General features: G+C 40.6%; 1 protein-coding gene across 1 annotated transcript in view; it reads left to right on the top strand.

Moving 5' to 3' along the window:
- The window catches only part of Stk3 (serine/threonine kinase 3), a 246765-nt gene extending 236613 nt beyond the window's left edge, over window positions 1-10152 (top strand). The window contains exon 11 of the mRNA XM_021216579.2: window positions 9032-10152. Coding sequence (XP_021072238.1) covers window positions 9032-9190 — 159 coding nt within the window. The 3' untranslated portion in view covers window positions 9191-10152. The remainder of the gene's footprint in view (window positions 1-9031) is intronic.
- The last annotated feature ends 4848 nt before the right edge of the window (window positions 10153-15000 follow it).

Genomic DNA, 15000 nt, shown 5'->3' with positions numbered 1-15000 from the left:
TTAGACCAGTTGTGATAGAGTGCGTTAATTAAGGAAAGTGCTAGACCCAACCTGGGGGAAAGGGTTGGGTTTGGGTTGGGTTTGGTTGGTTTTGTTGTTGTTGTTGTTTCATTTTGTTGTTTTTTGTTTTCTGGGGTTTTTGTTTGTTTTTTGTTTTTTTGTTTGTTTGTTTTTGTTTTTTGAGACAGGGTTTCTCTGTATAGCCCTGGCTGTCCTGGAACTCACTTTGTAGACCAGGCTGGCCTTGAACTCAGAAATCCATCTGCCTCTGCCTCCCAAGTGCTGGGATTAAAGGTGTGTGCCACCACCGCCTGGGGGTTTTGGTTGTTTTTTTAAAAGTGCTCCCCTATAAGTAATGTTAAAAAGAAAAAAACCAAACCTTTCCATGCTGAGGCTGGAGAGATGGCTCACAGTGGTTAAGAATACTTGTTCCTCTTACAGAGGACCCAGGTTCTGTTCCCAGCACCCATATTGTTACTTACAACCACCAGTAACTCCATTTCTGGGAATGCCTTGTACTCTTCAGACATCCTCGGGTACCAAGCACACAAGTGATACATATACACACATGCAGGCAAAATAAAATAAAATTTAAATTTAAAACACACTTTATATGATAAGTGGATTTTCGAGGGTTTTTTTGTTGTTGTTTTTTGTTTGTTTGTTTTTTTAGTTCTCAAAAGACCCAAGAGGGAGCTCTTAGTCCAACCCAGATTTTTGGAGTTTGCTTGATGCCATGGACTCTCTATCTGTCACTCGATGGGTCACCTGGCTCCTCAAAGCACCCTGGTCTGTAAACTAGGGTTGATGGTAGCTACCCCCCAGCAGTGATAGACTGTTAGCGCACCGTGATGGACTGTTAGCACACAGTGATCGACAGCGCACAGTAATAGACTGTTAGCGCACAGTGATAGACTGTTAGCGTGCAGTGATAGACTTAGCGCACAGTGATCGACTGTTGGCTTTCCATGCACATCCATGGAAGTGACCAGTAATTGGCCTTTCTCTCATTTCTTCCATTAACATTCACAAGAAACTGGCTTTTCTTTCTTTGGGAGTAAAAATCTAAGCGTCTTTCGTTTTTCTCTTGGATTGTCTGATATTAAATAGCCAAAAAAGGACAAAACATTCTAGAAATCTCAGAATATTTGCAGCTATTCAGTCAGCAAAGACGGGCATGGCTCAGAATAGGGTGAATATTGCCTGTCTGAGGAAGAGGAATCTCTAGTAGATTTGATCATGATGCAGTGTGTAAGATCATGTCTTAAGGGAGATTCATAGCAAGCAATTCAGCTTTTCTTTTGTGTGTCAATTGCCTGAAAATAATCACTCTCTTATTTTTGAATGTGCATACTTTAAACATGTGTAAACATGTCATGATTTTTTGCATTGATGTGAACTTTCCTTTGTTCACAGTGCTAGAAAGTAAGTTATAAAAAAGCACACTGTTTCACATTCCTCATCTTTAAGTACCACTTGCAGCACTCTCCATGTCCTTGCAGAGGCCTCCTCCCTCACATTCTAAGCTGACCGCCTGTACTCACAGCCTTTGGGAAAATGAGTATGACAAACTCTGTATACGGCGTTTTTAAAGCCAAACCAGATTCTGTACGGTGCAGTAAGAATTTTAGCTAAAATGAAATAGTAAGGGGAAAGTACCATGCTGCTCCAGGCCACAAACAACTCAGAACAGCCCAAGGCATGCGTGGGTGAATCTTATAAAATGCAATAGGCAGTTCTGCATTCAAGTTGCCATAGGAAATTACTGTTGTCAGGCATTCTGTTGGTAGTTCTTATCAGTGGAATTGCTAGCAGATGGGAAATTGAAGAGTCAGGATGCAGTATTGGCAATGCATTTTTTTTTAAGTGAGAGTCACTTAAACAATTGTTAGGAAGCGTTTGTTTTCCCAGTAGACACAACAAACCTTGCCCGGGATTCTCTTGATAGACTGTTTGACTAAACATGTGAGCATTTATTTACTCTGAGGACTCTGCTTCACTGTAGTGGTGTCTCGTTTGTTCTGCCATATTGATTATGCCAGCAGCTTATAAATAAACTTGAAATATTACCACATTTATACATTTTAAAACTTTGTAATTGGGCTGCTTAGATGGCCCTGCCACCAAGCTGGATAACCTGAGTTCAGTCTCAGGACAGGCTGGTGGGAGGCGGCTCCAGCCAGTTGTCCTCTGACCTCCACACTCACACACAAAATAAATGAATGAGTAAATGTTGTAAAATTATTTATATCACTGTCTCTGTTGCTTGTTTTTGATTAAGTTTTTTAAGAAATATCTCCAATAATTAGAGAGATTTTTAACAAAACACAAAATCCTATAAGGAATTCAAGGATTTTTCTCTCCTAACTGGTTAAAGTTATTTTAGAAAGTAATTCAGTCTTGCTACCTAAATGTGACTGTGAGTTTCTGACAAAACTCACTTTAATCCGGTCTGGGTTCATCCTGAGAGGTGGGCTGGCTGAAATGGAAAGTGCNAGAGGAAAATGGAAGCCTAGACATATTTTTCTGATCAAGGCTCTGAAGTTTAATAACCGAACTCTGTTTAAATAACATGGAAAGATCCCCACCCCCCTCCTAAGTCTTTGAAGTTGCTGGCGGCAGTCCAAGGATCGAGGCAGGGACAAATGTCCGTTGGCGTAGGCGGTCCAAGGATGCTGCATTCTGGGAGATCGGGGTCCTCTTGGTAGGCGGTGGAGGCACAGCAACTCTCTAGTGGGTTTCAGCGCCTGTAGGGGGCTGGCGCTTTGAAGGAGAGCGATTAGTGTAACAGCAAGGTAGGCTTGGTGGCAACAAGGAGCTGGGAGACCCCAACACGTGACATTTTAGATTGGATAGTAAAATAAATGTGCAGCTTAAAGTTCCAGTTTTACTATCAGCACTTCCTGGTTAGCAGGATTTCTCGAATTGAGAATTAATCCTAATTGCTCAAAGCTTAAACAATCAGAACCATCTATCAGGAGGTTGGCTTGCCGGGCGTGGTCATGCACGCCTCTAATCCCAGCGCTCGGGAGGCAGAGGCAGGCGGATTTCTGAGTTCGAGGCCAGCCTGGTCTACAGAGTGAGTTCCAGGACAGCCGGGGCTACACAGAGAAAACAAAAAAACAAAAACCATAAAAACCAGGAGGTTGACTTGACCCTGCTCTGTGCTGCTGTTTTGTGTGAGCATTAGCAGTGAGGCATCATTTGCACACCATACTTGGGTCTTCTCTAGGAGATGGACAAGTGTGGTACTCTGGATTTTGGTGGACAGACTCCTCTCTGGCATGCAATGTGGTAAGCTGGGGCTGTCACCACACAAGGCATTTGTTGCTACACCTGCAAGTCATACACCATGCTGCCAGTTTTCAGGCAGAATGGTGGCTTCTAGTGAAAAGTACTTCTGACGTTTTATTTAATTTATGAGCAAATATCTATGTGCCCATATGTCTGTTATTGTCTAGAGGTTTGGGCTGTTCTTGAAATTCTCATTTAAAACAAAAACAGAAACAAATTAGCCAGCTAACCTAAGCCCAAGAAAAGGACAGCTATGTTTTGTCGTAGCATCTCTAGTTATCCCATTTCAATGCTCTGTGCCAGGGCCTTCTTCTCTGTTGCCTTTCCTGTTGAATGTTCCGCCCAGGCTCTCACTTGGCTTAGAGACCCGGGGAATTTCTCAGTAGCAACGATTTCATGCTCTAACACCCTGGTAGGCCTGTCGGAGAAACTTTTGCTACTTGAAAACATAACCAAAATGTCCAGTGAAACTTCATGTTCAATACTTAAGTTGCACATGTGGGAGGCATGCGTTTGGCCTTGATGGAGGCATGTTCTACTCTTTCCTGCCTTCTCTTTGTCCCGCCTTATAAACCCACCCAAGAAAATCTGTTAGGTTTTAATTGAAAAAACACAATGTTATTTTAAATGTTTGAGATCTAAGGGGTCAGAAGTACACACCTTGAGCCTGTGCTGAGTAATCCCTTCTTCAAAATTAAATTGTCACAACTGGTTTGGGGGTTCTTGCTTCCATCAGGGCCAGACAGGAGAAAGGTCCTGTTCCTGAATTCACTTCAGAGAGAAAGAAGCATGCTGGGGGGGGGGGGGACAGACAGAGAGTGGGAGGAAAGAGTACAGAAGATAAATTTGGAATTTTCTCCCACAGACTTAGCAATACAGCAGTTGAGTGCCAGTCACCAATCTGTAAGATGGGAGGGATGCAAGGTGCAGTCTCCTCTGCGTTAACCAGTGGAACCCTGAGCAAACCACTCTATTCCCTACATGCAGTATGAGTTACCCTAGAACTCAGAGGTCTGTACTGATGACATCTGTGAAAATTGTATGCATAACTTTGTGCTTCTGCTAAACAAATGACTTTGTCATAAACAATAACTTTTAACATCTCCAAATACCAAAATCTGTTTCTCCAAGGTTCATATAGTTTAATTTACCTAATTTTAGATTCTACCACTGTTATTACTACATCTTGCCCCTTGATTGATTAGTTCATAGGTGGTGGACCATTGGGAGTCAGGGTTTGCTAGAGGAGGCAGCCACGGGAGTCATGTCTCGGCTCTGGTCTTCTCCAACTGCCTGCTCTCTGCCCACAGTAAGGAGAGCAGCTCCCTCCACAATCCCTTCACACCATACTGTATCACCACAGCTCCAGTCCAAAAATCAAACTTAAAAGCAAATAAAAGTAAAAGTAATCAGGATGAGCCTTTCCCTAGGCAAGTCCTGTCTTCCTAACTACACCAGGCTTTCATCAACAGCCTGCTCCTAGCAACCGGCTTTGTAAGGTTATTTAATGATGTTCTAGTGTTCAGTCAATTTGGAGACCTGATACAGACATAAAAGAATATATGTCCTGTGACATCAGAAGAAAGGGTGTCAGGTTCCTTTCAAATGAAGGCATCTAAAGGAGAAAATTATTATGAAGCCCAGATTAGTGTTATATATATTTTTATATGTTAATAATGACAACTTGCTATCAAGGAAAGAATCTTTTAAACTCTATGTCCTCTACTTCAGAAGCTAGTTTTTCTGTAAAATATCCTATAATATTTCCTGTTCCAAGTGAGACAAAATTGTATCACTGGAAGAAAGAATATTTAAGTCCGTTATTAATTTTTTTTTTTACAGTGGAACACCTTAACAGTGTTCCTTAACAATGTCAGATAGTGGCTCTCCAGCAACACAGGCCTGCTCTTCAATAATTTTATACATTGAAAACTTAAAATATTGGGACTGGAGAGATGGCTCATTGGTTAAGAGCACTGACTTCTCTTCCAGAGGTCCTGAGTTCAATTCCCAGCAACTACATGGTGGCTCACAACCATCTGTAATGGGATTTGATGCCCTCTTCTGGTGTTTCTGAAGAGACCAACAGTGAACTCATATAAATAAAATAATTTAAAGAAAAAAGAAAAGTTAAAGATCTGTTAAGAGAGAATTTTATTTTTTCCTGGAATTTAATTCCTTGCCATTAATTGGCATTTATTAGCTGCTGGCAGTTTGCCCCCAGTAAAGGATAATAAAGCATGCACAGGAATGTCTGCATGTCAGAGGCGTTACAGTCATGGATGCTGTTGGCTTTGCCTGGTGGGCTGCTGCCCTGGTCTGGGTGAACAAGCCCTCCAAGCCCCGTGGCTTACTCCTGCCCACTTGTGCACCATGGTTTCCAGACGTGAGCTGGGTAAGGTCTACAAGTATACAGTCCATAAAAATAAAAAAGTTAGACTACCTACAATAGGGTCATGAAACTCGGATAGAACTTGATTTGTAAACACCTTCTGGAATGAAATACCAATTGTTTAAATTATATAGGTGCAGAACTTTAGGGATGGGAAAGATTAATGTGTGCTGAACTAGAAATGATGTCTTAAGAACACTGGAGTGGGGCTGGAGAGCTGGCTCAGCAGTCAGGCACACTTGCTGCTCTTGCAGAGGACTTGGCCTATGTGAGGTGACTCCCTCCAGCTCCAGGGTGTTCTCCTGCCTCTGAACTTCAAGGCACACAGCAACTCAAGTACACATAATCACATACAGGTGTATAATTTAAAATAATAAAAATACATCTTAAACCACTGAGATAAAATTGGACTCCACAGATGCTCCTGGGCACATCTACCTCCAGAAACGTGTCTCCACGTCCGAGCTGGCCCTTGAGAGCAGTGTCACATGTCTGCATAGTGCAGAGGGTTCTTAGCATCCTTGTGCAGACTTCTTGTCTCTGAGGTGCTTTGAATGGAACTGAGCAGGGAGCAAATGTGTGGTTAATGCGCAGTTTGTAAATTGGTGGGGAAACAGTATTCTACTGGGAACTCTAGACACATGTAAATTTGGCATAGATTAAAAGCACCATCCCGGGAATTTAGGAGATGGAGAAAGGAGGAGCTTGATCTTGAAGCTGACCTTAAGGTTCAAGGCCAGGTTGTAACTATACAGAAAGATTCTTCCTTTAACAAAATAAAAAATAATAAAACCAGGAGGGTTGCTTTGTGTTGGGCAGAAGTACAGCAGGGCTGGTTACACACAGGCCAAGGTGAGGTGTCACCTTGAGCTGAATGCCCTCTGGATGCATGGTTCTTCCGGCGTATTTTTGGAACTTTGTCGAGTGACTCATTCCCAGCGTCCTCAGAACCTTTTTTTTTTTTTTTTTTTTTTTTTTTTTTTTTTTTTTTTTTTTTTTTTTTTTTTTGGCTGAGAGTGAATGTGATTGGGGAAGCAGGAGTTACTTGGCCAGTCTGCTGAGTGAAGCAGAGGGTCAGTGAGCAATGCCACTTCAGCCTTGCTATTCTGGGGACTTAAGTAATAAGAGTGTTTTCTAACGGTGACTCATGAAACAACCACCTGGAGAGGTGTCTTCTTTAAAAGATCAGCTTCATGTTTTGTCATTAGTCTTTCTGCTCTCATATAATGATTTTACTCCAGAATAATGACCCCTGGAAGTTCCTATCTGCTTTGCCTGACTCTAGGGGACCCACAGCTGCCTGACCTCGCTCCCTGCATCCCAGCACAGCACTTTTCTGACACTTGGATTTTGCTATTTCTTTGTTTCAGTGAGCAGGACTCCTCTTACTGAGATTGAAGTGTTAGAATGGTGGGTGGTGCCAAAACAGCACGCTAAGCCAAAACAGTTCCACGTGGAAGAGGTTTTATTGAAAGGGAGAGACAAAAGAAGTGGCAGAGAGAGAAGAAGGGGAGAGAAGAGGAAAGAAAGAGAGAGTGAAGACGGGGTGTTCTCATTATTTATATGAAAAATGATGTAACACAAGTAAAAGTGGGAGGTGAGCCAAATGAATGCTGGGAATATGGTGGTCATTGTTTTGGCAACTGGTCTGCAGGTCGCTCTGTTGCCTCATAGGTTTGGAATGTCCTGATGCCAGTAGAGATGCTCTCCTTTCAAAGACCAGTCCATTCTGGGGGGGAGTTTCTGTGCCTCTTGTACTTTGGAGTCAATGGTGCAGCTTCTTTCTATGTATGTAGGAGCTGGGAAGTACATACATGCCACAGCACTTATGTAGGAGTCAGAACTACAAAGGAGTTGGTTTTCTCCATTCCAGGGATTGAACTCACACCATCAGGCTTGGCAGCAAGAGCCTTTATTCACTTATGGGTCCAGTGTAGGGTTTATTTTAAATGCTGATAGGTGGCAGCTGACTGTGTGAGTGTGTGGGACAGAGCTCCCTCTAGCCCCAGGTGACATTCCTGTTTCTTAGGAGATAACCCCTAACTTCCTGTTTTGACAAATAAATACAGCTAAGCCCTGGGTGCCATAGGTCTCTCTATGTAGCAGAACACATTGTATCCCCTTGCTTGGATGCCATGAATCCTCTTTCCTGATGTTATTATGATAAGTGGTAAGGAATGTGCTGTTGTCCCCTATAACCAATATAATCAAACTGTAACTTATAAAAACGGCACATTTCACTGTCAGATTGTCCACACCCAGAACAGAGCTTACACACTGCAGTTGGAATCAGCTGTGGGTTTCCTCTGAATAATAAAACGATTTTATCAAAACACTCAGGGTAAAAATTTCTAATGTAGGGGCTAGAGAGATGGCTTAGCAGTTAAAAGCACTGGCTGCTCTTCCAGAGACCCAGAGTCCAATTCCCAGAAACCACAAGGTGGCTCACAACCATCTGTAATGAGATCTAATACCCTTTTCTGGTGTGTAGGTAATTTATAGAGATAGAGAACTCATATATACAAAATAAATAAATAAATCATTTTAAAAATCTAATGTAATTTTCTGTTTAAGAGGTGAAATGTTAGGTTTTTGTATGAGTTTGGCCTAGTTCTTGGTCTGTTGGCATTGGGTTTTTGCTCATAGTAGTGTTGGCAAAGCACAGGGAGTAGAAAGCTGTCTGCAGAGTGTCCCCTGCAGTGCATCACCTGCAGAGCACCACCATCAGAGCATCACCTACAGAGCACCGATCTTCACGTGCAATGCACCATCTGCAGTCCATCACCTGCAGTGCATCACCTGCAGTGCATCACCTTCAGAGCACCACCTGCAATGTATCACTGCAGAGCATCACCTGCAGTGCATACCTGCAGTGTACCACCTGCAATGTATCACCTGCAGAGCATCACCTGCAGTGCATACCTGCAGTGTACCACCTGCAGTGTATCACTGCAGAGCACCACCTGCAATGTATCACCTGCAGAACACCACCTGCAGTGCATCACCTGCAGAGCACCACCAGCAATGTGTCACTGCAGAGCACCACCCACAGAACATCACTCAAGCTGCTTTTGACAGTGGCACATTTGTCTCTGGTTTCTTCATCTTACTTTTTTCACCATGCAGTCTTCTCTAAAAGTGCAGGTCTTGAATCCTTTGCTAAATTATTTGAGGTTCCTGTAGTGTGGTGTAGCTTTCTCAGAAAAGGAATTCTTGCTTTAATTGTTGATATGCTTTAAAGATCATGTAAAGAATTTTCTGAAATATTTATTCTAAAACTCATTAGCCTTCTCTGTATTTTGAATGATTATACAATATTAATTTCTTTTTGTTTTCTATATCTAGTTAAAAAATCTAAGTTTAGAAGAACTACAGATGCGGCTAAAAGCACTAGACCCCATGATGGAACGAGAAATAGAAGAACTGCATCAAAGATATAGTGCAAAAAGACAACCTATCCTGGATGCCATGGATGCAAAGAAGAGGAGGCAGCAGAATTTCTGACCAGATTCCCTCTGTCTCAGTATGACCAGAGACCAAGCAACCATAAGAATTGAAGGAATTATAATACTTTTTAATCCCTAAAATGTATATTCTACAATTTTTTAAAACTCAAAAATGATGGTACACACCTAGAAAAATTTCCCAAAAGCAAACTTTATAGTTGTCTCCACTTTGATGTTGTTTTGAAAGGATGAGAACAACACATGTACGCACTTCTCTCTCTGCCTGCTATTACACCTACAACAGAACTAATCTAAAATTAAAGCTATATGTGGAGACTTTAGAAATCCAAAGCTGTTGCTTAGTCAATCATACAGCACTGGAGGGCTTTGTGTTACAATGTTCTTTATTCCTATGGAGAAGCCTATTTATTGATTTTCCCCCCCTCCCCAGGTAGACTTATTTATTTATGCAGTTTCACTTTTTTGGTTTTTTGTTTTTTTGCTTTTTAAGACAAGATCAGGACAGTTTGGGTGAATGTCCAGACATACTGCGGATTATAACATACAACTAAATTGTACACTAATCAGGGAGTTCTGAGCTTATTCCTTCAACTCCAGTAGACACAAAGTCATGGCTGGAATGTTCACATGGACCAGACATTTTATACTGAACACTTAATACCTTTTCTACCTTTTGAAGTGTTAATTCTTGATTTTGATATTGGTAAAAATAAAAGTATATATACATAGGTCAAAAAGAGTACAGTGTAAAACCAAAGAAATCAATGAACTCGTGCACAAAATGAGTGTGGGAATTATTTTTAAAGACATGAAACCTGAGGAAAAAATGTAATTGTTAATGTTTCTTTTATTGGTCTGCAGTAACTCATCAAGTTTATCCTATGGGAATATGCTTCTGTTGTAGGACTTTTTGTTGATTTCATTTATTTCCTGGGAATTGGTAAACATCATGTATCTGACAGAACTTTTATACTAAACTGTATCCTTAGGGCCTAAAAACATTAAAGCATGAGAAAAAGACTCGTTTCTGAAGAGCATTAGCATTTGTGTAATTGACCTGGGACCAGTCATTTCCTGCACTACACATGCCCTTTTTTTTTTTTTTTTTTTTTTGGCAGCTTAAAAATAGTCTTTATTCAGAACCAGAAAGAATTTTCAAATCACACCATTATGAAAGTTTAAAAAAATATAGCACTCAATGCACTGAAATTCTACATTTAATTATTTTTCAAAGATTTAAGGCAGATTCCTCACAGCTTACATGTGAGAGCATAGCTAGCATGATCCAAACTCAACTATCCATTTCTCGTATCTTTCAATATCTGCAGCTGATACTGATTTAGAAATCTTCTTTAAAGCCATTTCAAAATCCTCCATTGTGGTAGGCATATGCATTTCTTCTCTTGAAAGGTTCTGGATTTCTTCCAGGGTTAGACCCTCAATACGTCGTCTCATGGCCATCAAGGATGCGTCCTTGCATACATTGGTAATGTCTGCACATGTCCTTTCTGACTGTGTGTGTGTGTGTGTGTGTGTGTGTGTGTGTGTGTTCTTTTATTAATTACTATGTGTGCTTCACAGAGACAAATAAATTCCATTGTGCCACCCAGAACAGGGTTGTTGTTGTTTGTTTGTTTGTTGTTGATTAGCTCATAGCCTGGACTCTGCCATGAATAAGGAAGGCTTGTTTGGCAGGGCAAGTGGTAGTGGTGTCATTGAGACTTCAGGTTCTTCTGCTCATGCCCCAGGCCACCAAAGGATATACTGATCCTTGCCACAGTGGAAGGAGCCCTGACAAGTGTCAAACAGAAGCAGCTGCACAGGGCACAATAGGTGTTCTAGGGTCAGGAGAGCGTGTCTTCCTTTGAGCTAATCCACAGAAGACAGATTAGCTATGGAAAGTGTCTACCATTTTAAAACAGCGCTGTGCCCACAGTCATGCCTTGAAGTGATGTTGGTTCAGTTCTGTTGGATCCTTATGAAAAGCATATTGTATAATTATGTATAAATTATAAGACTGGAAATAAGATGACACTAATGACTTGCTTCGTGCATCCCAATGTGTATACTATGTTAGACATTTCCCCGGATCCCACTCACCATGATCAGAATCCACTTACAAACTATGAGACATGCTCATCAGCTCACACATTGCCCAGGTGTTCTTTCTTAATAGTCTTTCTTGTCACCAGGTGGAACCCAAGCAAAAACCCCTACTGGAAATGGACAGAAACTTAACACAGGTGATTTCTGCTCACCTGATTCAGTGAAGTTCTTAGCCATGTGTACTTCCTGTGGTGCCTGGGGCAGGACAGGGCTCTCTTTAGTAATGTCATGTTCTAATTACTTATGAATACTTCATACCGGGTTATAAAAACATCTATACATCTACACATACACATATACTTTAGGGGAATTGGGAGCAGTAAGTATTGTTTTACCCTAGAGCTGTGTTAAATGAGTTGAAACATTTTAACAATTGTCTTACCCCTCCCTAGTCCTATCCTTCCAACCCCACCCCCCCCCCAAAAAAAAAAAAAAAGATTGAGGATGATCATGAAAGAAACCGTTAAGTCTTTAAGTTGAGCCTAATGAATCATGGCGCCCAGGAAAAGGAATTTTCTAGCTATTTCTGAGTTTAAGAAGAAATTTTTTATTTAACCCTCCCTACTTAGAACTTTCAAAAATGAGAAAGCATATTGTCTGCACACTCTGCTCTTGGGTAATGGAGGCTAATGAGTCATGGAAATCCAGCCTTGTCCTATAAGGTGAGAGTTCTTTGTGTTTGGTTTAATGAAGTTAGATTATTACTGCTGTTACAATGTGCTATCAAACCTTATTTTAACATAAACAGTTCTGTGTTCAAAATATGGGCTGTAACTTTAGCCCATATAAGTTGGAGAAGAAAACAGACTTAAATAGATTTCAGGAGCATGAAACCTTTTATTTGGGACCTTTACGTCTTTTACACTGTGCTAAACAATGTCACCTGTGTGCTTTTATATCTATCACTTACTGAATGACACCTCTAGGGCTTGAAGCCATGCTCCACTCACTGCCAGGCATGCTGCTTCTCCAACAAAAATTACATAATACATCAACAGGATGGTTTTAACTTCAGGAAATTACAAAGTTCTGACATGTTTACATTCAATAGAAATGCTATTTTTGTTATCTGTTTTAATGTTAACATTTAATGATTAAATTCTAAAAATGCTGCTATTCTAAACAGAATTCTTTAGCTAATTGTAATTATTGCACTGTTACTGTTTGGCATAGGCACTTGATTAGAGATTTCATCTGAATACTATTTTGGAGTGTTAGGGATCCTTTTTTTGGCACAGGAGACTAGGAATTTGGTGTAATGAGTATTGCTTCTCTTTGCTCTTTAATATGATGAAGCCTGGAGCTATGGAACTTTTATATATTTTAACTGGGGACTCTGATATATCTAAGGGTGACTTAGACCCCAGGCCTGAGTCTGTTTTCCTTTTTCTGTATCCATGCAAAACACTTAACTTCAGCCATCTCTTTTCCTTTTACTTTCTTCATCACAAATTCTTGAAAAGAAAAACCACAGGACTCAATCCTTTCATCAGCCTTTAAAAGACAATCCTAACTTTGTTTTCCTTTCACAAAAGGCCATATCACAACTACTCTCTCTGCTCACAGAATATTGACCACTAAGTTAAGGGAACTTGAACTCCTGGTATTGAGACCCTGCAGCATGGCTCAGCTAACATCTTTCATTATTGGTTTATCTGTTGCCATAATTATTTTCTTTACTTTCATTTTGGGTTGTAAAGTTTTTCAAAGCAGAGATGTTTATTGATGTTACCCTGTGGTGCTTGCCGCTGTACTGACTATAAAGTACTGGGTATTAGATATAATGGGTTTCGTTGTATGCAGTACTCATTGTTTATAAGTGTTTCTACAGTAACCATAATGTCAGCCATGTTTGAGCTCTATTAAAATGTGTCCTTTTGATGCATTAACTCAGGTCTTCACAGCAAAATGCATCTCCTGTACCCTGAAAAGGAAAAAGAAGACTGAAAGACGCCTGGGGAGATTTAATGAAGTCACGGCAGGTTAACGCAATGTAGGCTCAAAGCTTCCATGGGCCATCACCAAAGTACTTTCTTAGTAGACCACACTGTGATAAACACAGATGCCTGCCTGATGATGGACTTAGAAGATAGGGCTTAATATCAGTATGGGCTGATTCTTAGCATTGTTTTGCCATTCAATGGAACCTACGTTTTCTGAAATAGCATCCTTCCATATGAGGGAGGAGCTTGTGGGTATCAAGCTTCCATGATGTGTTACACAAAAGACGTTAAGTTATTGGGATGCAGAAAGAGCCCTTTTGCCTTGGTTGCTATGCTGTTTTGAAAGCTGTAATGTGTTCCAGCTGTTTGCCTCTGACAGTGAGTATTTTTGAGAGGCATTAAGGTAGTAAGAGGAGCTTGATAGCAGAAGTTAAATGCTTTGGGTTCAAATCCCAGATCTTCCTTTGTTGCCCTGGGCAAAAAAATAATCACTCAACCAAGCTGTATTTAAATCTGTTTGTAATGGGAGCTGGAGAAATGGCTCTGGAGTTAAGAGCATGGGCTGATCTTCCAGAGGACCTGAGATCATTTCTCAGCACCCACCTGGTAGTCAACAATGTTCTAATTCCAATCAAAGGGATCCAAAACCCTCTTTTGGCCTCTGAGCACATGGTACACAGACATACAAGCAGGCAAAACACGTGTCCATATAAAATTAAAATCTTGAAATCAGTTTGTAGTAATGCAAAAAATGTTATGAGCAAATATTCCAATACCTATAAAATGTTTAGCAAAGTTCCTGGCATAGCATAAATAGAGATTAGCTTTTAGCCTTTTCGCTTCATGTGTCATTTGGCAGAAATAAAAAATGAGAGCCTATTCATTGAAAGGCAAATGGATTGTTTTTCAAAATGAATTAGACTCTTCTAGAATCCAAGTTGGCGTTCTTTTAAGAACTGTTTCTACTCGAGTAAGAATTTATATGAGCAACTATCATTCCTTTGTTAAAAGCATTTCCTTTGCACATAAAGCAGTTGTCTACAGCTAAGGTTAAAGCTCGTGTGCTCTGTGACTGTTCCCACTGCAGGGATTGCTGTTGAGGTAGCTTCTATGGCCTGATTTGTAAAGACCTACCTGGAAATTTATCATTTGTGCCATTAAAGGTTGTTTCTTAGCAAGTCTTAGCATCCTCGGGTCCTTGCAGATATCATATATGTAGCTGACCTGCTCTCAGTTAACTTTGATTCTACTCAAAAGCTAGTTTGTATTTTCAGACCCTTATAAGATCTGAATGTCTACACTTCCCTGATTATATTTATGGAAATGAAAAATAATGGAATAACGGAAATGAAAGATAAAGACAATATCTGTAAGTATATGTCTTTTTTAATACTTAGAAGGATTTGGCTCTATATTGTATGTAATCTTTATAGAATTCTGAGAGCATCAAATATGGCATTCAGTGATTTGTTCAGATCCTGAGCCCAAAACACTGCTGCTTCTTTATAGAGGTGCATGGTGTCAGGGGAAGGAGAGCACTAAGGTATAAGATACCCGGAGACAGGTAAACTCCTTTGCTTCCTCTTCTTGAAGGAGTACTGCATTCCCCTTGGTCTGCATACCTGCCATTTCCTTACGACCTGCTCACATCACCATCACATAAGAATTCTCTCAGGCTGATGAGGAAGATGCCTTGAGCACAGTCCAGCTAAGAATCAGACTCGCTTAATATTTGTTTAGATAGATGATGATGAGAGAGAGAGAGAGAGAGAGAGAGAGAGAGAGAGAGAGAGAGAGA

Source organism: Mus pahari, chromosome 17 (genome assembly GCF_900095145.1).
Source record: "Mus pahari chromosome 17, PAHARI_EIJ_v1.1, whole genome shotgun sequence".
Classification (NCBI taxonomy): Eukaryota; Metazoa; Chordata; class Mammalia; order Rodentia; family Muridae; genus Mus; species Mus pahari.
Note: the sequence above shows the minus strand (reverse complement) of the source record. Positions and strands in the feature narration are given on the sequence as shown.